This window comes from Sorex fumeus, unplaced genomic scaffold (assembly GCF_029834395.1).
Source record: "Sorex fumeus unplaced genomic scaffold, SorFum_2.1 ptg000019l, whole genome shotgun sequence".
NCBI lineage: Eukaryota > Metazoa > Chordata > Mammalia > Eulipotyphla > Soricidae > Sorex > Sorex fumeus.
In genome coordinates, this window is record NW_026606076.1 from 37,487,938 (window position 1) to 37,513,528 (window position 25,591).

General features: G+C 61.1%; 2 protein-coding genes across 11 annotated transcripts; both read right to left on the bottom strand.

The window, feature by feature from the left end:
- Positions 1-239: 239 nt before the first annotated feature.
- Positions 240-5,121, bottom strand: PLPP2 (phospholipid phosphatase 2). Of its 2 annotated transcripts, none has more exons than XM_056112871.1 (6): positions 5,035-5,121; positions 2,529-2,680; positions 1,711-1,988; positions 916-973; positions 598-774; positions 240-494 (listed from the first exon to the last, which is right to left on the bottom strand). In XM_056112871.1, the coding sequence occupies exons 2-6, from the start codon at positions 2,562-2,564 to the stop codon at positions 339-341; spliced, it is 705 nt and encodes a 234-aa protein (XP_055968846.1). In that variant the 5' UTR covers positions 2,565-2,680; positions 5,035-5,121; the 3' UTR covers positions 240-338. The 2 variants fall into 2 exon arrangements, with proteins under 2 accessions (XP_055968846.1, XP_055968845.1); XM_056112870.1 differs by having other exon boundaries at positions 242-494; positions 4,994-5,111.
- A 1,778-nt stretch (positions 5,122-6,899) lies between these two features.
- Positions 6,900-18,105, bottom strand: MIER2 (MIER family member 2). Of its 9 annotated transcripts, XM_056112849.1 has the most exons (15): positions 18,047-18,105; positions 13,342-13,432; positions 12,790-12,932; positions 12,164-12,319; positions 11,811-11,928; positions 11,576-11,673; positions 11,209-11,278; positions 10,572-10,723; positions 10,341-10,425; positions 9,923-10,017; positions 9,394-9,518; positions 9,164-9,291; positions 8,099-8,498; positions 7,949-7,981; positions 7,453-7,626 (listed from the first exon to the last, which is right to left on the bottom strand). In XM_056112849.1, the coding sequence occupies exons 1-14, from the start codon at positions 18,053-18,055 to the stop codon at positions 7,978-7,980; spliced, it is 1,674 nt and encodes a 557-aa protein (XP_055968824.1). In that variant the 5' UTR covers positions 18,056-18,105; the 3' UTR covers positions 7,453-7,626; positions 7,949-7,977. The 9 variants fall into 9 exon arrangements, with proteins under 9 accessions (XP_055968822.1, XP_055968821.1, XP_055968819.1 ...); XM_056112847.1 differs by lacking the exons at positions 7,453-7,626; positions 7,949-7,981 and adding an exon at positions 6,900-7,437 and having other exon boundaries at positions 10,341-10,422; positions 12,164-12,289; XM_056112846.1 differs by lacking the exons at positions 7,453-7,626; positions 7,949-7,981 and adding an exon at positions 6,900-7,437 and having other exon boundaries at positions 12,164-12,289.
- Between the last annotated feature and the right edge of the window lie 7,486 nt (positions 18,106-25,591).

Genomic DNA, 25,591 nt, shown 5'->3' on the forward strand with positions numbered 1-25,591 from the left:
GGCCAATGCTCGGGGACCATATGGAATGCCGGGGGTCGAACCCGGTTTGGCTGAATGCAGGCTCTTCTGTCGCTCCGACCCCCGGGGAGCACCTTTTCACCCTGGAGCACCACAGTCAGCGGAGGCAGGACTGAAAGGTGTGGATGTCCGTATGACGCTAAAGTCTTATTTTACTAAAAATCCATTTATAGTTTACAAAACAGCAGACACCTGCCCTCAGAGTCCCCTCCCCAATCCTACAAAAGGGGGTTGTGCTTGGAGAACTGGACAAGGGGATCAGGGCGTGGTGCCAGGGGACCTGCCTCTTTGCTCCAGCCCCAGCGGGCCTGGTGATGGCCTCAGGGGGAAGAGGAGGAAGTCGTGTACCCAAAGTGGTTGCCATCCGACTCGCCCAGGGTCAGCGACAGCGACAGCTGGGGCTTCCGCTCATGGTCCTCCTCCTCCAGGCAGCGTTGCGGGGTCCGGGGTTTGAAGAAATCTGAAACATACCTAACCTGGGGGCGGGGCAAGAAGGAAGTGGGAAAGCTGATTGGGCCAGGCAGGGTAGGGAGGCGGGGCTTCAGGGGGGTGGGTCCGGAGCCGAGGAGGGTAACTCACCGTGAGGCAGGCCACCAGCGCCCCCTGCAGGAGGCCGACCAGAACATCGCTCCAGTGGTGCTTGTGGTCAGACACGCGGGTGTAGCCCACGTACAGCGCGAAGGCCACCAGGAAGAACTGTACAGTGGGGCGCAGTAGCCGCGCCCACTTCCAGCACAGCCGCGCCTGCACGTAGAGCTGGGACGGGGCGGGGGGGGAGAGCAGGGGATCAGACTGGGACCCTCAGAAGATAAACCCAGCGCCAACCCACCGCCCCCTGCCCAGATGCAAAGCCGGGAGGGGTCCCAAGAGTGGGGTAAGCGGGTCACCCAGACTCACGGCCAAGAACATCATGCAGTACATGCCGAAGGACGAGTGTCCCGAGTAGAATGACAACCTGGGGGGGGGGGGGTAAGTAGGGGAGGAAGACACAAGTGCTGAGTCTAAGAGGGGGGGTCCCCTCAAATCGGCAGTGTCAGTGCATTTACTTGGGTTCTTCTAACGGCAAGATCTTGGGGAGCAATCGAGGGTTCCGACACCCAGTTGACTGCCAAGCTGTGGGTGACCCGAGCACAGACAAGTGGGTGTTGTGTGAGTGTGGTTTACAATGTTTGGTTTGGGGTTCACACCTGGCCGTGCTCAGGTTTTTCATCCTGGCTATGTGCTCAGGGATCACTCCGGGGGGGGGGGCTGGGAGACCCTAGGATCTAACCCTAGGATCTGCCACGTGCAAGGCAGGCATCCTCCCTGCTGTACTAAATTTCTTATTTTTTCCCCCTCCATTTTCTTGTTAAGTCAAGTTTCCGCACAGGGCATCAAGCCCGAAAGTGATTTTTATCCAAAGTTCAGCCCTCCATAAAAACAGTGAAAACTGGGGCTAAAGAGATGGGTAAGGCACTTGCCTTGCACGCGGTCGATCCAGGTGAATCCCTGGCACCCCAAGGGTCCCTCGAACCCCACCAGGAGTGATCCCTCAGCAGAGAGCCAGGAGTAAACCCTCAGTACTGCTGGGTGTGGTGTAAAAAACAAACAAAAACACTCGCCGGGGGTCCCCCACGTGTCGCTGGCCCCGCCCCAGCGCCCTGGCCCCGCCTCCAGACGCTGGCCCCGCCCCCGGCCGCTGGCCCCACCCACCTGGCCTCGGTGACGTTGGCGGGGCTGCCCCTGCACACGGTCTCCACCTGCACGTATGCAGAGCAGTTGATGCGGCTCCAGTCGGGGTCACACACAGCCAGGAAGCTGGGGCGCAGGCGGCCGATCATATACTTGGCCAGGTCAGTCAGGGACTGGCTCACCGCTGCCCCAAACAGGAAGGTCCCCAGGACCTTGTAGACAGCAGCCAAGTAGTTGTTGAAGTCCGAGTGGGAGTAGAGGCGTTGGGTGTAGACCAGGTAGGCCTCCCCGGTGGAGACCTGCCAAGGGGTCCGAGTCTCAGGGTAGGGTCCAGAGATACACCCAAGCCTCCCCCCAGGCTCTCACTCCCCAGCGTTTGGTTTGGGGGCCACCCCTGGCGGTGCTTAGGGAGGACTCCTGGCTCTGCACTCAGGACTGACTCCTGGCGGTGCTCAGGGAGGACTCCCTCCTGGCAGTGCTCAGGGGAGCTTATGGGATGCCAGAGATGCAAGGCAAATGCCCTCCCCGCTGCAATACGACTCCAGCCCTTGAGAACTCTGAAGGAGGAATTTTGTTTTTCTTTTGGGGGTCGCACCTGGCGATGCTCAGGTGTTACTGCACTCAGGAATTACTCCTGGAGGTGGCTCAGGGGCTCATCTGGGACGTCGAGGACGGAACCCGGGTCAGCCACGTGCAAGAAGGCAAAAAGCCCTACTCGCTGGACTCTATCCCTCCGGCCCCCAGAAGGGAGGGATAGTCAACCACAGACACCACCCAGGGCAGGGCTGTCTCCCACCAGTCCCCACCCTGCAAGACGGGACCTCCCCCACGCCCCTTACAAGGACAATGGTGGCGGTGATGGTGACCCCGGCCATGACCCCGTTGGTGATGGTGTCTGGCCGGTAGGGGTAGCGGATGGAGTCATCGCTGCAGTAGAACCCTCGCTTGTATGGGGTGTTCACCACCGTCAGGATGACAAAAGGCAGCGCGGCTGGAGGGCGAGAGGGAGTGGGGGGGTGAAAGTAACCCCCGGGGTCTCCACAGCGCCACCTTCTGGCCAAGGGGAGGTCGCTGCACCTTCAACACCCTTCGATAACGCGCCAGGAACCCCCCCCCCCAAGCAGCAACTTCCTGTCTGCAGAACATTCCTAATTTACTCCCAGGGTACCAGCTCCCTCGCTGCGGAATGCCAGTCCCCCCTCCCCACCCAGCACTGCCGCTGACACCCCACCGCCCAACCCCTATCACCCTCACCCCTCACCCCTGCCCCCTCGGGGATGGAATCCGGATCACCCAGTGAGAGCCCCCCCCCCGAGCCCCCTTGGAGAAGGCGTTTGATCAGCACCTGCTGTCCGTCGTTTTATTGGCCATTCAGAGACACCCCGATTGCCAAGAGCCTGCGCTCTGCAGCTCTGCCGACTGTCCCCCCCCACCCCCCGCCCACACACACACAAAGGGGCATCAACAGGTAGGACACCCAGATCCTGCCTGGGAACTGGGTGCAAAGACACATACGCCCGGCGCCAGAGGCTGAAAGGTGTGGTCCCCGGTAGGGGCAGAAACCAACCCGGGCCAGTGCCCTTTGCCCCCAAAAGGGTGAGGGACAGTGTGAAAGGGTGGGGCGATCCAGGTACCTCAACAACAGGGAGGGGAGGAGCAGACCGCATCCTCCTCCCCCCCCCCCATCAGCCCTAATTCTGGCTCTGGAGGGGGCAACTAGGAGGTGACTGTCCCTACCCCATTAGCCAGCCTAGCGGAGGCTGGGGGTCCCCTATGATGGGTGATAGGCGGGAGTATAGCTTTAAGAGATGGGTAGCCCCTCCGCAGCGGGACTAGGCAGGGCAGGGTGGGGAGGGCTGCAGGAGGGTTTGGAGGATTCTCACCTCCAGGACCTGGGAAAGTCCAGGCAGAGATCAGGACACATCCCCCAAAGAGCCAGGATAGAGGGCCAGCCGGCTCCCTGGAGACCGCCCCGCCCCCCAGGAATTCCGGAAGTGGCTCCAGCTGGTATGGGGCCCCCCTCCTCCTCCTCCTCCTCCTCCTCCTCCTCCCCCCTCCCCCCAACCCCCCAGCTAAAGCTTCTCGGTGACCACCACCAGATCAGCGCCTGGCATCCACAGCCTGGTATACATAACAACAACCGCACTGTGCTGTGTGTGACCTGGAAAAGTGGCTGAACCTCTCTGAGCCCAGCCTCACCCCTCCCCCGCCCCGGATGCTGAGCAGCCTGGCTGGTTTAATGATTGGCGATTCTCAAGGACTGGCCCAGGGTCGCACTAAAGCTTCCACGAACCTTGGCGCTCACCGGGATAGGGTGCTGGAGTTGGGGAGGGGGGGCGGGGGAGGGGCTGGCAGACGCTCCCCTGGGGGCTTCCTCCCCCATTAAGCTGGTCTAGCCCCAGCAGGGTGCCCCACCCCCCGAGGCCTGGTGGGGGGCTGTCGGAGCCCAGGCTCAGCAGAGGTGCTGGAACCAGCCGCTGGGGGGGCAGGGGCGCTCCCACGCTCCCCTTCCCCCCGGCTCCGCGGGTCGAATTCAGGGACCATTGTCCAACTTGGCCCCGAGCAAACACTCGGTCTTTGTTCCCGGGACCCTGAGGGAGGGGCGGGGGGGCCCCCCTGAGGCTGCCCCCTCCCCCAACCTGGCCTGCAAACCGGCCCGACAGGTTGGGGCGCCGCCCGAGGCCCCCAGTTCACGGCGGCCCGAGGCCCAGCGTTTCCCTGCGTCGCTCTCAGGCCCGTGGGGGACAGTCAGAGACGCGCCCCGGACGGACACGCGAGGGTTCGAGTCCCAGCGGCTCGGGGCGGTCCGGGGGTGCGGGTGTCTTGTACGTACACACACACACACACGCGCGCACCAGCACCCACGGGGAACGCTGACCCCGGCGTGGAGGGGCCGGTGGTTCCCCGGCGGGGTCGCGGCCGCGCCCCCCATCCCCGACGCGCCCCAGCCCGGCTCCGCCCGCGCGTGAATCACCCGCTGGGCGGGAGGGGCGGGAAGGGGGGCGCGGTGGCCCCCAAGTCGCCGCTTCCTGCAGCAGCCGCGCAGGGCGTTGCGGGGCAGTGCGCGCTCGGGCAGGCAGGGCCCGGGTTCCAGAGCTCGGGACGCGCGGGAGAAACTGAGGCAGCCGGCGAAGGGGGCGGCTGCGAGTCGCCGCGCCCCGCCTAAGGGTCTCTCTTCGGCGCTCCTCCGCCTCCTGGGGGGGCTCCGGGGATTCGGGGTGCAGCGGCGCCCCGCAGCCGCCCTCCAGCTCTGGGTGTCCGGTTCGGGAACGGTCCCCCGCACCCCGGGCCCCCCGACTCTTACCGACCAGCACGCACAGCACGTCGAGCAGCACGAACACCCACCTCCGCTCCATGCCGCCCCCGCCCCGGGCCGCGCCCGCGACCCCCCGCGCGTCCCGTCCCGTCGCGTCCCGGCTGGGCCGCGGGTCACATGGCCCGACCGTGGGGAGGGCCGGGGCGCGGCGGGCGGCGGGCGGGGCGCCCCGGGAGGGGGCGGACTCTGCCCCCGCCCCGCCCGGCGCCCCGGGGAGCGCGCGAGCGGGGATCTGGGGGGTCCCCCGGCCTGAGGTCAGCGGGGGGGCCGGGCTCCGAGGCGGGGAGGGGCTGTCAGCTCTCAAACCCTCCCCCCTGCAGGTGGGGAGGCTTGGGCCTGTCCCGGGGGAGTGGGGGGACCCCGCGCGCGCGCGCCCCGGGGATCCGGACGGCTCAGGGAGGGATGGGGAAGGGGCGCACCGGCCGGGAGTGTGGGGCGCTTCGGGGAGGCCGATCCCCAAGCCCCGGCCGCACCCTGCGTGCGCGTCTGATTTCCGCCGGTGCCTCCGAATTCACCGATACCACCGGAGGCATCGCTGGCGCGGTCCACGCCTGCACCCCGGGACCGGGCCCGGCTTCTGGAAGGGCGCGCCCCCTCCACACCCAACGCCGTCCGCCCGGAGCCCTAACGTGGGGACGCTCCCTGGGAGGGGTCAAGGGCAGAGCCTGCTTGCAAGCTGGGGCTCCAGCCCACCCCGCCCCAACGCACCCCCACCTTACAGGCTGGTTGGAACCTTTTTTTTTCTTCTGTCTTTTGGGGCCACTCCCAGAGATGCGCAGGGCTGACTCCTGGCTCTGCGCTCAGGGATCACTCCTGGCAGGGCTCCTGGGACACTGCCGGGATGCTGAGGAGCTATAACCGGGCTGGCCACGTGCAAGGCAAATGACCTCCCCGCTGTCCTACAGCTCCAGTCCCTGGGTTGAAACCTTGAGATTCAGTTTCCTGCCCGGGAAACTCGCAGCAGTGTTGTCCTCCAGGGTTGACTGGGCACCCCCAGGCCTGTCCCCACGTCCTCCCCGCTCATGCTGGCTGGGGTCTGAGGAAGCTGTGTCGTGGGGAGGGTCGGCAGTCCTGGACACTCTATCCCGCACACTGGGAGGAGCGGCGGGGGCATCCAGGTCTCCATGGAAACTAACCCAGGTTTCCCCTCTGGGGTGCGCCCGGAGGACCTTCCATTGCATCCAAAAACCTGTTTCCTCTGCCCCCTCTCTTCCGCCTAAGTGCCAGTTGATCCAGGGGTGTGCTGACGTTTGGGGGTGCTGGGAGTAGTGAGGAAAGAATGCTCCCCCCCGCTTTTTTTTGTCTTGGGGCCACAACAGGCAGGGCTCAGGAGGGCCCCTTTTAAGTCTGGAGACTCCCAGAGGTGCTCCCGGAGGTCAGCTGGGGGTTGGGGGGGAGAAAGGAAGCAGGGAGCCTGGGGTCCCTTCTCCCTGCTGACCTGCCAGTGTCCAGGTCGGATTAAGAGCTGGGGAGGGCTAGGATTGGGGTCGGATTAGGATTGGGGTCAGCACTCTGGAGTCCTGCCCCGTGTCCCACCCCCGCCCCCCAGCCAGGCCAGAGCTGCTACACTCCCTTACTCCGCCCACCTCCTGGCCCCTGGGGGGGACCCAAGAGCCCCTCACAGCAGGGGGCGGCTCCAGGTCTGCCAACAACTGGGGTGTCGGCCGGCCACCCGCCCCAGCAGCGTTTGGGAGGCAGCCGCCGCGGCTTCAACTCAAGTTTAATAATAATAAATAAAAACAGCAAAGGGGGTGAAGGCAGTGGCCACAGTGCGGGCCCGGGCGCTGGGGGCGCAGGTGGGGCCCGGCCGGCTCTGCAGGCCCCTCCTGGTGACACCCGGGGCGGGGGGTGGGGGGAGGCGGGGGGGCGCTACTCGACCCCCCACACACACCCGGGAGGACCCCACTCGGACTTGTAAACAGAAACATAAATAAATGGAGGGCAGCCGGGAGGAGGCAGCGAACCCAGGCCCCAGAGGCTGGCTGGGGCGCTTCTGTTCAACGGAATGGGGGTCGCGGGGTGGAGGCGGGCTGGACCCGAGGGGTGTCGGTCCCCTGTCTCCTGAGCCCCCGAGGCAGAAGAGGGGCCCCAGGGGGGCAGTAAAGTGCGGCTATTCCTGAAGTGGAGAGAAGGGCGGAGGTGGGGGCTGGGCCGGCGTCTGTCGAGGTATATGGCTCTGCGCCCCCCGGTTTGGCACGCGAAGCAGCTGCCCAGGGCCCTGCCGGGGTGCGGGAGACGGAGCCGAGCAGGGTGTCAAGGGCCTCCGGGGCGAAGGCTGCTGGTGGGGGCAGGGCCGGGGGCGTCCTGCCCTGTCCGTCTGTCCATCCGTCTCCCCGTGGGGGCGCGGAGAGGCCCTTCCTCGCCTCTGTGGGTTGGACGAGCCGGCGCGGTCCCACGTGGGAGGCTGCGTGCTGGGCACCCAAGGTGCCAATCTATGTGTGGGGGGGGGGGCAGGCCAGGCACCCCGAGTCTCTGAAGTGTTCGGAAGCAGAAGGCATCTCCCCCGAGGCCCTGGACGGCAGGGTCGGGAGGACCCAGGCCACCCCCGCGATGGCCCCAAGTCCAGTCTGGGCCCCACATGCCCGCCTGCGGCCAGACTTCAACAGGTCATCACATTACAGCTGCAGGGGAGAAAGCGAGCGAGCGAGAGGGAGGGAGGGGGGAGAGATAGAGAGAGAGCGAGAGAGAGAGAGAGAAAACATGACAAAGAATAAAGAGAATAAGAAAGAAGAGAAAGGAGAGTGAGAAAACAAGAGGAAAAAAAGAAAGCAAGAGACAGCAAGAAAGCAAGAAGGGGAGAGAGAGAGAGAGAGAGAGAGAGAGAGAGAGAGAGAGAGAGAGAGAGAGAGGGGGTCAGCCGGGCCCAGCCCAGCCCCCGGCAGCTCTGTCCCTGGTGCCTGGGGGGCGGAGGGGGGCAGGGGGAGCCTGGCCGCCCCGCTGTACCTGTTTGGATTTGGAACCATATGAATGTATTACCTAGTCAAAGAAAACACAAAATGAGCCAGATGAACGGTCGGGACTCAGGGAGGGCCCCGACACACCTGCCTGGGGGCCAGCCCGCCCCCCCCAGCCCCACCCCCGCCGCACACTCACTGTGACAGGGGCTCCGAATGCAGGCCGGGCGCCGGGCACGCAGAGTGGGCGGCCAGGAAGGGATTCACGTCCCCGATGCCCAGGAGTCCGAAGTCGGTGACAGACAAGGCCACCTGCGCGGGCGCCACAGCCGGGGCGGCTCCTCCGCTGAGGTCAGCGCGGCCTGAGAGCAGGGACACGTCCTCGGGGAGGGCCCCGGGCACTGCCAGGTCCACGGCCAGGCTGGGGCTGGGGCTGGGCTCGGGCGCGGCCGCCTCCGGGGGGCAGAAGGCCTCTGGGGGGCGCTGGGGCGCAGGCTCAGCTGGAGGGGCGGCGGGCAGCGGGCAGAGGCAGGGCCCGGGCTCCAAGGCGGGCAGGCCACTGGAGCCCGCCGGCAGCTCGCTATGGAGACTGGGCGACTCTGCAGGGGATGAAGGAGACAGACCTGACACCAGGACCTTGGTGAACCCCGAGTCCAGTGCCTTCGAACCCAGAAGAACCTAATGGAGGAGCTGGAGCAATCGCATAGCGGGGAGGGCGTTTTGCCTTGCACGCGGCAGACCCGGGTGCGATTCCCAGCATCGCATACGGTCCCCAAGCATCGCCAGGGGTGATTCCTGAGTGCAGAGCCAGGAGTAGTAACCCCTGTGCATCCCGAGTGTGACCCAAAAAGCAAAAAAAAAACAAAACAAAAAACCCCACCAACCTAATGGAGCCAATTTCCCTGCAAATACAAGTACCCACGGCTGGCAAAGAAGCACGGGGCTGGCCACAGAAACTTCCTCGGCCATTAAACCACAGGGACGGGGCCTGGGACCCTAAGTTCCCAGGAGTCCCAAAGCACAGACCCAGAGGGACAAAGCCCTGACCTCATGAATGGCTGGAACTGAGCTGCCCCGCCCCCCCAACCTCCCCTCCACTCCATGGTGGGCATAGGCCCCACCCTCCCAGCTTCAGGGCCCCGATAGGGGATCCCACTTCCAGGCATGGGGTGCATGGGGTACCCCGCCAGGTGCCCAAACGCCACAGCTCCCCACTGCCAAGGCGCCTCAGCGTCCTCCGGGGTGGGGCGCAAACCACACTCACCCAAGCACATCTGTGTCAGGGGTTCTCCCTGGGCGCCAAGGTTGTCGGTGCCCGGGGGCAGAGGCGGCGAAGAGCGGGGGCGGCCTGGGCCTTCTGGGTCAGCGGTGTCCAGGTCCTGGTCTGTGTCCCTAGAGGGGGCAGACTCCGTGAGCAGCAGCGGGGACCCCTTGCCTGGTTCCGGACGGAGCTCCCCTCCCATCCCCGCCCAGGTGTGCTGAGCGTTCACGCACGTGGTCCCCGATGGGCCGTACTTCCGGCGGCCCAGCCGCGTCTGCTGGGAGAAGTAGTCGTAGCGCTCGGACTTCTTCCACAGGTAGTAGTACTCCACACACTCGCCTACCGAGCGCGTGCGCACCTGGTGGACGGCAAGGTGTGTTGGCCTGGGGCCAACAGCACCACACACCCACCAGGCCTTCCCAGGATCCACCTAAGTTCACCCAAACCCCCCCAGCAATACCGAGTCCTAGACCCCGCAGATAGAGACCCCAGCCCAGTGCAAAGGTGTCCCCAATGCCCCCGGGACTGCTATCCCGTATCATATGGGACACAGAATCTACTCTGAACCCGCAAAGCAGGAGAAACCCAAGAAGCCAACAGCATCTCCGAGATGGGGCGCACCCCCTGCCCCAAAACCAAGTCTGACTGAGGGGGCCGGGGCTGGAAAGGATGGAGAGAACGGCTGGGGAGCGGGGGAGGGGTGTGTCCTGAGCAGGCAGGCCCCAGAGAGAAAGCACCTCCTGGCCAGCTCGCAGGCCTCACCTTGTTGGCCTGGATCAGGTGGAAGTTCTTGCCGTGCACGCGGAAGCCGTGTTCGAAGTTCCTGCACTCCTCCTCGCTCCACGCACACATGCCCTCTGCGATGGGGGGAGCGGAAGTGGGAGGGAGGGCATGGGGGATACGGGCAGAGCGAGTGGGCAAGGGGCGGGGCAAGCAGAGAAAGGGGCGGGGCAAAGAGGATTATGGGCGGAACAAGTGAGCAAGGGGCGGGGCAAGTAGAGAAAGGGGCGGGGCAGATTATGGGCAGGGGCGGGGCAAGTAGAGAAAGGGGCGGGGCAGATTATGGGCGGAAGGAGTGGGAAAGGAGCTGGGGTGGGCGTGGCAACTGGGGAAGGGCGTGGCAACTGGAAAGGGGCGTGTCCGCAGGAAAGGGGGCGTGGCAGAGCGCCTGGCCACTCACCTCTGATCACCTTGACATTGAAGCGCAGCCTCCGCAGCGCCTCCTCGGCATTGAAGCGGCATTTGACCAGCTCGTACAGCGCCTGCTGGCGGGCACAGTGACCGTCCCACCCGGGACCCCGAGTCCCAGTCCGGAGTCAGGGGAGGGCACATCGTTTTCACCTGAACCCCCCTCCCAAGGCGCCACACCAATCCCTCCCGCTCCCTCCGTGCACCCGGACCCCCAGCCCACCTGCTCACTGTCCTTCACCGTCTCGCCCTCTGGGACCTGCGACCCTGCCATCTCATGCCAACGCCGCTTCACCGCGCGGTATAGAAACTCCTCCACCTCCCTCTCGGGGAGGACATTGGGGTCCCACAGCAGCTGGTCTTCGTTCTCATAGACTACAAGAGAGCAGGGGGGTCGTGGCGGCTCCGGGGAGTTAGCAGGATCCAAGGTCCGGGTCCTCAGGATGCAGGGTTTGATGCAGGGACGACCCCTTCCCCCCGGGGGGACTGCAACAGGCTGGTGGGTAGCAGTTTCACCAGCCCTCATGTGCAGCCAGGGCCACCAGAAGTTGAGAGAAAAATGCCAGCATCGTATGTGCGTGCGTGTAAAGGACCAGAGAGCATTCCTGGAGGAAGGAACGTGACGAGGGGCTCTCCAGCAACCACTTGCTTCCAGCCAGAGGCGGACCGGATGGGAGATGGACAGGACTCAAGGGAAGGAATGGGGACCACTGGGGTGGGGTGGGGGGCACCGAAGGCCAGAGAAGGTAAGCGATGGGGCTGGGCAGGCAGGAACTCCCAGGGGCGGGGCACAGACATCAGGCAACTCCCCCCTCTTAAGCCCCACACACCCCCGCCCCCCTCATCCCTGGCCCCCTTACTTTTCTCGGCCTGGCGCTGCAGGTGCAGGGTGCTGAGGTCAGCCTGGAACTGGGGCCCCACCATGATCTCCTACAGAGGTGGAGTGTGGATGTCTTAACACCGGGCCCCCAGAAATCCGCCAGCTGGCCCAGGGTGTTCCCAGAGCCAGAAGGAGTGATGGGGTGTTAAGGTGCACACATGCGGCTGGGCCAGCCAGGAGTGCCCTGTGATCCAAGCACAGTGCCCAATCCCCGGGTCCCCCTGGGCGGAAGGGGGCCGCCCCCAGGATGAGTGTGACAGTGCCGGATGTGTGTGCACGCGCCAGTGATGTCCAGCCAGTCCTGCCGCCGTGAGGACTCCAGCCTCCAGCCTGGGGAGCGCGTGTACCTTCTTACACTTGTTGGCGGGCAGAGGGTCCTCGTCGGCGTCGGAGGAGGCAGAGGACGGGCGCTCCTTTTCCACGCCAGTCTCGGCCAGGAAGCGGCCTTGGGGAAAAGGCGACGGGGGCCACATTCTGACACCAGCTGGGCAGCCCCACTCCCCGCTCCCTGGCCCTCCCCGATCCCCAGCCCCCACCCCAGGGGGGGGCTTTGATGGAGCCAGGTCCCCCCCAGACCCCCACCTCCACTCTGGGCAGGGAACAGGTCTGGGGCCTCGCGGGAGGTGACGGCAGGAACGTGGTGGGCGGCCGCAGGCTGGGGCTCCTCCTCCCCGGCCAGCAAATCCTTCGCCATCTGCTCCTGGGACGGGAAAGGCTTATTGGTCGCCGGCTCAGGTACCAAGGGTGGTATCACAGGGACACTGGACGTGGGGCTCCCTGGTGGGGTCGGGGTTCCCAGCGGGGCTCAGGAAGGCTGCTATTGGCAGGGAAATGGCGGGCATCTCCTCCACCCGTCACCAAAGGACCTTCTGGCTGCCGGACTCCCACCCAGCCCTCCCCAGGGACAGGTGTGTGTGTGGTCCGGACGCTCCCACCTTGTCCGGGGTCATGTCTGGGAGGTGTGAAGAGGTCTCGCTGCCCTCGCTGTCCCGGTCAGAGGTGGGATCCGACGCCTCGTAGCTGTAGAGCGCGAGTAGCTCCTGCAGAGGCATGTCGCTCCTCTGGGGGTGCAGGGTGGGGTCGGGGGGCTGCTGGGGTACATGGCAGGGCTGGGGGGACTGCTGGAGGGACAAGGCAAGGTCAGGGGCTGCTGGGGGGTGGAGGCTGCAGGGTACCAGGAGGGTACAGTCGGCTCTGCCCTGTGAAGCAGGAATGACGCGCCCCCTCCCGCCCCCCAACATCCCCCTCCCAAACACACACACTATAGGACCAAAGTCGGTGACTCCTGTTCCTGAGGAGGAGAAAAAAGTCCCACGGCTTCAGCCCATGTTGCCCTTTCAGACCTTGCGCCGTGAACCCCCACGGAGGCAGGCCGGGTTTTCACAGGCACAAAAGGAAAGGCCCAGATGTTTCTCTGTGTGGGCCACAGCCTCCTCTAAAGCCCCAGGTGTGTGTCAGGCTGGTTGGGGTGCAGAGGGGGCCAGGCACTGAGGCCTGACGGCCAGAGCCCAGCTCCCAGCAACCAGTACCCGGGACGCAGGCAGACGGGCCGGGGCCGCACCTGGGATCCGAAGTGCTTGTCCAGCTCCTCCTCGGGCTGTTCAGGGCCCCGGGCCGCCTCGCTGCTCCCCTCCCGGACGCCGTAGCTCTGTGACAGGATCTCGGCGAGGCTGAAGCGGTGGTCGGCAGAGCCCATGGGCACCACTGCGGGCGGGGGGACAGGGGGGAGGATGCCAGTCTGCCGGGTTCCCGGTGCCAGCCTCACCCCTCATGCAGAAGCCGGGGACACGGGGCTGGTCAATGGCACCGGGGACCAAGCACCACACACGGGACCCCGGGTGTGTGGGCGCACACGTGAATACGTGCAAAGGTGTGGATGTTAGGTGCACGTGTGTACACAACGGGAGGGGAGGGGAGGGCCAGGAAGAGCTGCGAGCGATCAAGTTGGGGGTGGGTGGAGAGACCAGAAGGGCTGGACAGCAGGCCTGGAGCAGCTCCCTGGCGTGGGCCAGGCCCCCCGCTCCTGAAATGCAGGGCCGCGGCCTGCACCCCGGCCTGAGAGAGCCCCGGAACTGCTCGCGAGGCAGTAGAGAGGCCACAGGGAAGGTCGTACCTGCTGCTGTCTGCAGTGCCGGCTGCCCCGGGCACAGGCTGTGCGAGAGGCAGGAGGCCACGCAAGGACTCTGCCTCTCCAGCGGGGAGGCCTGCGGAGGGACAGAGGAGACAGATGTGAGGTGGCGGCCGTGGGCCACGAGAGGCTGGTGAGGGGCTGGAGTGATAGCACAGCGGGCAGGGCGTTTGCCTTGCACGTGGCCGACCCGAGTTCGATTCCCATCCCATAAGGCCTCCCGAGCACCGCCAGGAGTAATTTCTGAGTGCAGAGTCAGGAGTTACCCCTGAGCATTGCTGGGTGTGATCCAAAAAGCAAAAAAAAAAAAAAAGTCCCCTGAAGATATAGGAAGCACTGCCACAACTAAAGAGAGGGGATGGGCTTCCTTTTTTTTGGGGGGGGGGGGGTGATAGAATGTTCTGGAAGGACTTTGAGGAAGTGGGAGCTCCCCTTTATGAAGAGCTATTTCAGGAACAACCCCCTCTCGCACTGTAAAATAATCTAGGCTTGGGGCTGGAGCAACAGCACAGCAGGTAGGGTGTTTGCCTTGCACGGGTTCGATTCCCAGCATCCCCATATGGTCCCCCAAGCACTGCCAGGAGTAATTTCTGAGTGCAAAAGCCAGGAGTAACCCCTCTGCATCTCCGGGCATGACTCAAAAAGAAAAAAGAGCCCCAGCACAGTTAACGAGTCTCGGCCTTCCCAGGGTTCAACCCCAAACACCCCAAGAAGGGCAGCAGTGGGCAACCTCCCCCCACACCCAGAACTCAGCCTTCAAAGGCAAATCAGCCACTCTGGAGAAAGGTGCAACTGATTCGCCCTAAAAGCTGCCACTTCCCGAGGACACCCGTACCAAGAACTGGTCAGACGCTCTGGTAAAAACTCGACACCCAGGGCTGGAGAGATAGCAGAGCGGGTAAGGTGTTTGCCTTACACGTGGCCGACCCGGGTTTGATTCCCAGCATCCCATAGGGTCCCCCGAGCACCGCCAGGAGTAACTCCTGAGTGCAGAGCCAGGAGAAACCCCTGAGCATCGCTGGGTATAACCCAAAAAGGGGAAAAAAAAAACTCAACACCCATGTCGACAGCAACATGGTACAGCTGGGGCCATGGGGGCCAAATGGGAGCCACGGCACGGGCACGCCCCACAGCGCAGACAAACATGCCTGTCCCCCACCCGGTACACCCTGCAGCCACAGGGGAGGGCGGCTCTGACACCCGCAATTCTGGGACCCCTTCGACACGACACTGGGGGAGCAAGCTGACCCCCTCCTATTCTCTCTCTCACACAGGGTGGGATCCTGAGGATACAAGGGTCCAGAACACGCCCCATCCACAGGCAGGAAGGAGGTCTGTAGTGCCAGGGCCACAGAGAAGGGGGAAGGAACACCTTGAGGGGAAATGGAATGTCCTGGAATTGATGGTGGTGGTAGTTCCCACCAATGGACTAATTACCGCCCCTTCCACTTTCCACCAGTCGACGTCCCAAGACATGAACCTTTACTGAAGTCAAGACAAAAACTAAAAAGATATTTTAAAAAGTTTAACAAATGAGGGGGCTGAGCGTTAGTACAGCAAGGAAAGCATCTGCCTTGCACATGGTTCGATTCCCGGTACCCTGTAGGGTCCCCCGGGGCAACTGCCAGGAGTAATTTCTGAGTGCAAAGTCCACGGCCCCAAAACCAAATCCAAAAATAATAACAACAAATGAAGGGATTCAGGCAGGACTGGAGCAGAGGGGCACAGGGCCTGGGGTTCGAACCCTGGTACCGCTTGGCCCAAGCCCCAGCAGTTAACAAGCCTCCCCACCCCAGCCCCACCTCCAAAAAAGATCTGTCACTATCACTGTCCTCCCGTTGTTCATCCATTTGCTCGAGCGGGCCCAGTAACATTGTGAGACTTGTTACTGCATTTGGCATATCGAATACACCACGGGGGAACTTGCCAGGCTTTGCCGTGCGGGCAAGATACTCTCGGTAGCTTGCCGGGCTCTCAAGCAAGATCAGGAATAAAAAAAAGTTTCAGGATTTCCACACTGCTGCATAAACTGGGCCTCAGAAGGACTCATCCCATGCCCCTCAGTGAGCACAAGGGATGTGGAGTCCAGAAGAAAAGGCAAATTCGGGCAGCAAATGGGCAACTCAATGACGCAGCCCTGGGCAGTCTGGGGAGCCCAGACACTAGAACCAACGGCTGGGGGACAGCAGCCCAGGGTCTTCATTGGACGGGGAGAACTGGGGACGGAGTTCTGGGGGACCTCCCAGAGAACAAGGGCTCAAGTTCTGTTTCTGGGGGGTGGAGGGGTGCTCAGACCCGCGCGTGGAAGTGCTCAGGGGTGGTGGACTCGGTGGACTCCTGGCAGGACTCGGTGGAAAGTGCTCAGGGGTGAGCGCGTGGAAGTGCTCAGGGGTGGTGGACTCGGTGGACTCCTGGCAGGACTCGGTGGTGCCAGGAATGGAACTGGATTGGGCTGCGTGCAAGGCCGGCACCTTAATCCCTCAAACTATGTCTTCTGCTGACCACCCAAGCTCTAAATGTCGAGAGCTGTGTTGGGGAGTCCAGCCCCCCCCTCCCAGCAGCAGAGGGGGTACAATAAGCCCAGGCGATGGGGCCAGCAGTAGGGAGCTCTGAGGGGGGCCCATGGCTGGCCGGGGGCACCGTCACCGGAGATCACCCTGTAGGGTCACGTGTGCGGTGAGCCCCCCCGCAAAGCTCTGCGACCATACAGCCTCCGGGGCCCTGGAAATAGAGCCCGAGCACGGGCCCACCACCGAGGCCAAGCGTGGGGTCGCCCCAGGCCCCGGGACACCCACACATCACGCTTTCCTGGGGTTACGCTGCACCCCTGGTGGGCTCGGGGGACCCTAGGGGGTGCGGGGGGATCGAACCCAGGTCAGCTACTTACAAGGAAGGTGCCCTCTGCGCTGGACTACCGCTTGGGCCACCAACAGTGGAGAGCGCTGACGTCACAGACCGCGCGAGACTTCGCGCGTGCGACCTCGCGAGACCTTCCAACCCGCGCTCCCAAGAGGTGGAGCCCTGAGCAGCGCCTGCGCCCTGCACTCGGACCGACCCCCACCCAAGACCCGGGCCCCCAATTCCCAGCTCGCCTCCCATCCGTGCAAAGCTGTGCGCCTGGCGAGTCCAGAGGGCTGGCCCCAAATCCCCGAGCGCGCTCTCAGGGACGCAATATGCGCCTGGAAGATGCTCCAGGAAGACCCGAGGCCCCAGGTTCGACCCCAGCAATAGGAGGACCCCCCGGAAGCTCTACAGAGCACGGCCTCAGTGGCCTCCAGCACCACTGCCCCGTCCGGTCAAGGCCCACACAAGGGGGAAAAACGGCCCCCTGTGACGGGCATGGAGCTATTTGGAGTCTGCGTGGGACGGGTCCGTTTCTGTCCCAATCCCAATGGTCCATAAAGCACGCAGGGGCCGGCGAGAACAGATGAAGGCGCACACGCAGCCAACTAGGGTTCGATTCCGGGCACCCTACAGGGTCCTCCAAGCCCCGCCAGAAGTGATCCCTGAGCACAAAGCCAGGAGTAAGGCCGTGGTTATGCCCTGTATGGCCCTCCAAACCAAAAGGAAAGAACGAAATACTCATTCCAAATACACCTGATTTCAAAACTTTTTGGGGAGGTTGGTGTCGCTCATAACGCTGGGTGCACAGGGAGCCGGGGATCCAACCTGGGCTCCCTGCACGCAGTGCTCGCGCCCCTGCCCGCTGAGCCATCTCTCCAGGCAGGCCGCCCCCTCCCACCCCACCCCCGGGACTTCTTTCGAGGGGTGGCGAAATCCAGAGGGTCAGGAGGTCCCAGCCTTCAAGGTCCCGAGGCGGCCTCTTTCCCTTCAGACCAGAGGGCGCCGCCCCAAGACCCCGCAACCCTCCAAAGTTAGCCCCAGACCCCGCAACCCTCCAAAGTTAGCCCCAGACCCCGCAATCCTCCAAAGTTAGCCCCAAGGAGGAAGGGGGTCGAGGTGTTCGGAACCAGGCCCAAGAATTAACTGCGAACTGAGGCTGGGGGCTGAGAGCGGGGTTCCGGGGGTCTGGGCCTGGGGATCGAGGCTGCAAAGTGGCCAGGATGAAGGTGCCGGGGTGCGGTCTGGAAAGGTCAGTCCGGAGGGTTTATTCCCCAGATCAGGGGGTCAACTGGGAAAGAGGGAACATCACCAGTGGGAGATCTGGGGGTTGGGCGGTTAGGGACCGGGGTCCGGAGCTCGGAGTCTGGGGAAGGGGTCCGCACTGCATGGGGCAGAGAGGTTGGGGTCCTCCGGGCGGGGTGAGGGCGGGTTAAGGGGCCCGGGCATCGGGGTTTGCAGTCAGGGGCCGGAGGAAGCGGGGTGCGGTACAGGTCAAGGGCTGCGGGCTGGACACCGCTGGGGTTCCGGAGTCGAGGGGCCCGGGAGGCTGGGGGCCCGGGGTTCCGGTCCGCTTGCGACAGGGACGCGCGCCCCGCCCCCTCCCGCGCGCCCCCGGCCCGCCCGCGCCGCGCGCCCGCACATGCGCACTGCAGCCCGCGATGTGGCAGCCGGGAGGGGGGTTCGGCCCGGGGGCGGCAGCGGACCGAGCACCTCGCCCCCGAGCCTCCGTCGGGTCCGACCCGGCCCAGTCCCGGAGTCCCGGAGCCGGGCTGCCGGTGCCAGGGCCCAGGGCAGCCGAGCCAGGGCAGGCGGGCGTGTGAGGACGGCTCCCCCGGCGCTCACTCACCTCCGCCATGGCCGTGTGTGCGCGGGAGGCGGCGCCGCGCCGGGAGCCCCGGATGCGGGTCCGAGCGCTCATTGGCTCCCTCGCCGGAGAGGGCGTGTCCGCGGGGACGGCGGGGGCGTGGCAGGGGGCGTGGCGGCGGCCGTTGGGCGGGGCCACGCGGGGCGCGCGCGCTCGGGGACGCGGGCGCGCGCACGGGGGGTTGGACCGGGGGGGGGGGGGGGGGCGGGGGGCGAGGGCGAGCCGGGGACCCTGGGAGGAGGACTTGGGGGCGCGAGAATCAAATGGCGTCTTCCCGAGACCCCGCTCTCATACCCTCCCCACCCCATGGCTGAGTGTGATAGTGTGGAAACTGAGGCCAGAGTGATGACTGCTCAGGGTTTGAGTGCTCAGGGCTTGACATCGGGGCGACAGGGTCTGGAAGTTTCCTCACCCTTTACCCCAGTAAAGAGCAATCCCGAGTCCCAAAAGGCAATAGGAGAAGTTGCGGGGAAAAAAAGAAATAAATAAGGGACCTGGAGCTTTGAAAACCTTGGTTCCACCAACTGGGTCCCATTGGAGCCACGGATGCGTTGAAAGTCACTTATTGAATACTTTGGGACCCTTAGCACATTCTGAGTCCATGCTGGGGGCTGGAACTGGAGCTAGCGTGAAAGTGGAGGCGGTGTGAACCACATAACGCTAACAGGGATTTTGTCCCCTAATCCATTCCTGGCTGAGGACTGGAGAGGTTGCAGTTCAATGGGCTGCAGTCCATCCTTGACTCCATCCTGACACCGCGTGATCCCCTGCCCCGCCCCAATCCCAGCACCACCAGGTGAGAGCCCCGAACATTGAGCCCGGAAGAGCCAGAGCACCTCTCAAGTTCCTGCCAAGTGCTGGGATGACTTAAGGAGGGGGAAGGTGGTATGGAAGGGAAGTCAGAAAAGTGAACCCCAAAAGATGCACTCAAGAGGGAAAAGAGGGACCATAGCAGTGGCACAGTGGGGAGGGCACTTGCCTTGCAGTTGGTCAACCCGGGTTCAATCCCATATGGAGAACTGGAGCGATAGTACAGCGGGTAGGGCGTTTGCCTTGCACGTGGCCGACCTGGGTTCAATCCCCGGCATCCCACATGGTCCCCTGAGTAATGCCAAGAGTAATACCTGAGTGCAGAGCCCAGAGTAACTACCCTGATCATCGCCAGGTGTGACTTCAAAAGTAAAGTACTACTAATAAAATCAATCCCATATGGTTCCCGGCATCCCATATGGTTCCCTGAGCACTGCCAGGGATACTTCCTGAGTGCAGAGCCAGGAGAAACCCCTGAGCATCGCCAGGTGTGGCTCAATCCCCCCACAAACCCTCAAAAGAAGGAGAGAGCTCATGGGATGATGCCTCATTTGCACGCATAAATGGTGTGGGGTGTGGGTTCTTACTGAAACCAGGAGGAACGGGATTGAGGAAGTGCACAAGTACTGTTCCCCAAGAGCACTGTTCTCCAAGAGCACTGTGCTCCCCTCAGCTAGGTGCCCACTGGGACAGAGAAGTTGAGATGGACAAGTTTGGTGAATGCTTGACCTAAAGAAGGGCATGTCGTACTCTCGGGACCTCACCTGCCCACAGGAGGAGAAACAACCTATGACAGGTCTGTAAGGGTCTTTGGGAGCTAGAACTTTCTCTCTTCTCTCTCTCTCTCTCTCTCTCTCTCTCTCTTTCCTCCTCCTCCTCCTCTTCCCCTCCTTCCCTCTCACTTCCCTCCCTTTCTTTCCCTCCCTCCCTCCCTTGCCTCTCTCCCTCTTTTTTTTTTCTTTTTGGGTCACACCCAGCATGCACAGGGCTTCCTCCTGGCTCTGCGCTCAGGAATTACCCCTGGCGGTGCTCAGGGGACCCTATGGGATGCTGGGAATCGAACCCAGGTTGGCCTCGAGCAAGACAAATGCCCTACCCGCTGTGCTATTGCTCCAGCCCCCTCCTCTCTCCCTTTTAGCCTTCCTTCCCTCCCTCCCTCCTCTCCCTTCCTTCTCTTCTTCCCTCCCTCCCTCCTCTCCCTTCCTTCTCTTCTTCCCTCCTTCCCTCTCTTTCTCCTTCCTTCCTTCCTCCCTTCTCACCAAATGCTCAAGTGCTCTTCCTGACTCTGTGCTCAGGAGCGTTCCTGGCGGGGCTACAGAATGCCTTGTGCAGCGCTGGGGATTCGAACTTAGTGGGCAAGAGGCAAGACAAGTGTCTTTCCCTGATGAATTCTCCCTCCAGCTCCTGTTCTCTTGCATTCTTGCCAGGACCCACCTGCACAAAGAGATCACGGGCAGCCCTGGAATAGGTGGGGTCTCCAAGAGATGCGGGCAGGGGTGTCTGTGAGTAATACACCTGACCAGAAACAGGAAAAGGGCTCGATAGAGCCTGGGGCATCCAGATGCAAGTCAGGCAGAACTTGACAGCAATCAGGCTGGAGAGAGAGCACAGTAGGGAGGGCACCTGCCTTACATGTAGCTGACCCGGTTCAATCCCCGGCACCACTGGGTCCCCTGAGCCCTCTGCCAGGAGTGAACCCTGTGCCCAGAGCCAGGAGTAAAACCACAAAACAACAAAATGAACTTTGAAGGAATCATCAAATTGTCATCCTCTGGGGAAGGGGTTGGAGGGGTGGGAGGAGAATAGAATGATCTGCTAAGACCCCTGGGTTTCCTCTTCTTCATTTTTTGGGTTTTGTTTATGGGCCACACCCAGCTGTGCTCAGGGCTGCCTCCTGGCTCCGTGCTCCTGGTGGAATCAAATCCAGGTTGGCCATGCACTGAGCAAGTGTCCTACCCACTGACTTATTTCTCCAGTCCCTTCTCTGTGTCTCTCCTCAGAGGAGCGGTCAGTGGCTGAGCAGAACCTGCCAACCGCGCGGTAAGAAATGAACTCATGAATTAGGGTTCAGGACTGGAGCAAGAGTAGAGTGTGGAAGGTGCTTGAACTGTGCGTGGTCAATCCTAGTTCGATCCCCGGCATCCCATAGGGTCTCCTGAGCACCAGCAGGAGTTGTGAGTGAAGAGCCAGTAGTAACCCTTGAGCATCATTGGGTGTGGTCCCCCCCCCCAAAAAAAACAATAAAATAAAACTGATTTGAGATGGAAGAGAAGCCCGGGAAGAAGACAGAGCCCGGGATCACTGCTGCAGAATCAGGGAGCGAACTGGGACTCCTACATGCAAAGTTTGTACTTGAACCTTGAGCCAACTCCTCTGTATCTCATGTTTTCTTTACTTTTTTGGGGGGGGGGGTCACACCCGGCGATGCACAGGAGTTACTCCTGGCTCATGCACTCAGGAATTACTCCTGGCGGTGCTCGGGGGACCCTATGGGATGCTGGGAATCGAACCTAGGTCGGCTGTGTGCAAGGCAAACGCCCTACTCACTGTGCTATTGCTCCAGTTCCTACTTTTTTTTTTAACGTATTTTTGTATTTTTTAATGAATCACCGTGAGGTACAGTTACAGACTTACAAACCTTCGTGCTTATGTTTCACTCATACAATGATCAAGCACCCATCCCTCCACCAGTGCCCATTCTCCACCACCAATGATCCCAGTATCCCTCCCACCACCCCCATCTTTCTTCCTTTTGGGAGGAGAGAAGCACCAGGAGGTGCTCAGGACTGACTCTTAGCTCTCTGTACTCAGGGGTCACTCCTGGTGGGACTTGGGGGACCAGAGGGGTCCCAGGGATCAAATCTGAATCTTCTGTGTGAAAGGCAAGTGTCTTATCCACTGTATTATCCTCTGGTTCCCCCTTTTTCCTTCCCCTTTTCCCTCCTCTCCTTTCCTTTGTTCTGTTCCCCCCTGTTTCTTTTGGGGTCACACCCAACAGTACTCAGGAACTTACTTCTGGCTCTATGCTCAGGGACCACTCCTGTCAGGGCTCAGGGGATCCTGTACAGTGCTGGGGATCAAACGGGAGGTCTACCACATGCAAGGCAAGCACCTTCACCCCCAGATTATCACTGCGGCCCCAGCTTCTTTGATTTATATTAGGCATACTTTTAAATAAATTTTCAGTGCAAAAATTCTATCATTCTGTTCACTGTTCCTCTTCAGATAACATGGTTCGGGCCTCCAGCCAGAGAGATAGGACAGCAGGGCGGGCGTTTGTCTTGTGCATGGCTGACCTGGGCTGATCCCCCATATCCAAAAGGGTCCCCCCAAGCACCACCAACAATGATTCTTTTTTTAAAAAATTTTTAAAATTTATTTATTTTGCTTTTTGGGTCACACCCAGCGATGCACAGAAGTTACTCCTGGCTCTGCACTCAGGAATCACCCCTGGCAGTGCTCAGGGGACCATATGGGATGCTGGGAATCGAACCTGGGTTGGCCACATGCAAGGCAAATGCCCTGCTATGCTATTGCTCCAGCCCTGCCAACAATGATTCTTGAGTGCAGAGCCCAGAGTCAGCCCAGAGTATTGCTGGGTGTGTCCCCCAAAAAGCAGACAGAGAGAAAGAGAGAGAGATGATGAACCAAGAGATAGTACAATGAGTAGAGCGTGCCTTGCATGCAGCCAACCTAGGGTTCGATCCCTGGCATTGCAGAGGGTCCCCCAAGCTGACCAGGAGTAATCCCGAGCACAGCTGGGTATGTGTACCCCACACATACCGAAAGGGAGATGGTGGTAAGGGCTGTAGATATGGTTAACAGATGAGTCCATGTGTGAGACTGGAGTGATAGTACAGTGGGGAGGACGTTTACGAATGCGGCCAACCCAGGTTTGATCCCCAGAATCCCATAGGGTGCCCCAGACACCACCAGGAATAATTCCTAAATGCAGAGCCAGGAGTAGCCCCTAAGCATTCTTGCTGGGTGTGACCCAAAAAGAAAAAATAAAAGTCCTTTTGTGAGGGGGGCATCACATGTGAGTCTTTTTTTTTCTTTTTGGGTCACATCCGGCGATGCACAGGGGTTACTCCTGGTTCTGCACTCAGGAGTTACTTCTGGCAGTGCTCAGGGGACCATATGGGATGCTGGGAATCGAACCCGGTCGGCCGCGTGCAAGGCAAATGCCCTACCCACTGTGCTATCTCTCCAGCCCCACATGTGTGAGTCTTAATTCTTCACTCTGTACTGCCAGGACCCCATCAATCACCTGGGTGTAGGAAAAACAAAAAGAATCAAGGAAGGGGCATTGGAATGATAGTACAGCGGGGAGGGCGTTTGTCTTGCAGTGGCTGACCTGAGTTCGATCCCCAGTATCCAATATGGTCCCTCCGTGCACAGGAGTAATTCCTGAGTACAGAGCCATGAGTAACCCATAAGCATCGCCAGGTATGACCCAAAAGCCAAAAAAAAAAAAAATCAAGGAGAGAAGGGGAGACTGCACACGGGACTAGAGTCCGGGGTTCCAGCCCTGGTCCACAGAGCCTCCCTGAGCACTGCTCCAAGAGAAGCCCCTGAGTATCCCCCACCCCAATGAATACAAAGGAAATAGCCTCAAGTCAGCATGAGGAGGCCAGAGCAGGGATAGCACCTGCCTTATATGCGCTGACCCCTGACTCAATCCCTGGAATCCCATAGGGTCCGCCTGATTTGCATCAGGAGTGATCCCTGAGTGCAGAGTCAGATGAAAGCCCAGAGATCCGCTGGGTGTAGCCCAAGACTTAAAAGCAAGAATAATGAAACAGATCCCACCCTCAAACAGGGCAAGTTGAGGCTGGAGAGAAAGTACAGTAGGGAGGTTGTTTGCCTTGCATGCAGCTGACCCATGTTCGATCCCTGACACTCCATCCACTCCCGGAAGCACCACCAGGAGTGATTCCTGAGCATAGAATCAGGAGTCAGCCCTGAGCATCGCTGGGTGTGACCCAAAAAAACAAAACAAAACAAAACAAACTAAACATAGCTAGTAGAGACTAAACAAAGCTAGTTTATTTTTTATTTTATTTATTTATTTATTTTTTGCTTTTTGGGTCACACCCAGCTCCTGGCTCATGCACTCAGGAATTGCTCCTGGAAGTGTTCAGGGGACCATGAGATGCTGGGAATTGAACCCGGGTCATCCGTGTGCAAGGCAAAAACACCCTACCCGCTATGCTATCGCTCCAGCCTCAATAAAGCTAGTTTAAAAGCTTTGTTTAGGGGCTGGAGCGATAGCACAGCTGGTAATGCGTTTCCCTTGCACGTGGCCGACCCGGGTTCGATTCCCAGCATCCCATATGGTCCCCTGAGCACCGCCTGAAGTAACTCCTGAGTGCAGAGCCAGGAGTAACCCCTGTGCATTGCCAGGTGTGACCCAAAACGCAAAAAAATAAATAAAAATAAAAGCTTTGTTTAGTTTAGTTTAGTTTTGGATCACACCCAGCGATGCTCAGGGGTTACTCCTGGTTCTGTACTCAAAATTTACTCATGGCGGTGCTGGGGGACCGACCATGTGGGATGCGGAGAATCAAACCTGGGTCGGCCACTTGCAAGGCAAACTCCCTCCCCGCGGTATTATCATTCTCCCCCCCAACCCCCCTCATAAATCCAGAATGACTGTTTTTTTTTTTTTGCTTGTTTGTTTTTTCCTTGGGGGCTGCATCCGGCAACGCTCAAGGCTTACTCCTGGCTCTGTGCTCAGGAATTAAGGTCCCTTATGAGATGCTGGGGATCAAACCCACACACTCTCCCCACTGTGCTATTAACTGCTGCTACTACTCACTAGTTCCTCTCCTGCCTGCCAACTTCCTCTGCCCCACTTCCTTTTCTGTGCTGGGCTCCCTCCCCCCGTCCCCTCCCCCCCCCCCCCGCGCCACCCCCACCCCCATCCCCCACCCTTGATGGTGATTGATTCATTTCGTGTCTTTTCCCTCTCAGGGGTGTTAGGAATAGGGGAAAACAGGAGCCCTGGGAAATAGTGGACTTTTCCCGGGGTTCTAACAGCTGGTTTAGCCTTTGCTGGGGGACAGGGCGGGGTGGGGGGGGGAACCTTCAGTCCCAGGACACCCTGGAGGAGTGGCTTTCCTAGAAAAAAAATTTTTTTCCTTTTCTTTGTTATTTTTTGTTGTTGTTGTTGTTGTTGTTGTTGTTGTTCTTCTTCTTCTTCTTCTTCTTCTTCTTCTTCTTCTTCTTCTTCTTCTTCTTCTTCTTCTTCTTCTTCTTCTTCTTTTTTGGGTGGGGTGATGTGGGTTTGATCGCCAGCATCTCACAAGGGACCTTAATTCCTGAGCACAGAGGCCAGGAGTAAGCCTTGAACATTGCCGGATGCAGCCCCCAAGGAAAAAACACTATGTCCAGTAATGCTCAGGGAACCAGGGAGTGCCAGAAATGGAACCCGGGTCTGCTGTGTGCAAGGCAAGTCCCTTCCCTGCTGTTCTATCTCTCAGGTCCCAATCTGGGCTAGAGATTTGGGTGTGGGGGATCCTGGACTGGGGACTGGGAAAGTGGAGGAAGGGCGTCCCCCACCTTCCCCAGAAGGCAAAACCTCTAGGAACTAGAGAAGGGATAGTACAGTGGGGAGGGCATTTGCCTTGCATACAGCTGACCTGGGTTCGATCCCCGGCATCCCATAGGATCCTCCAAGCACCACCAGGAGTAATTCCTGAGTGCAGAGCCAGG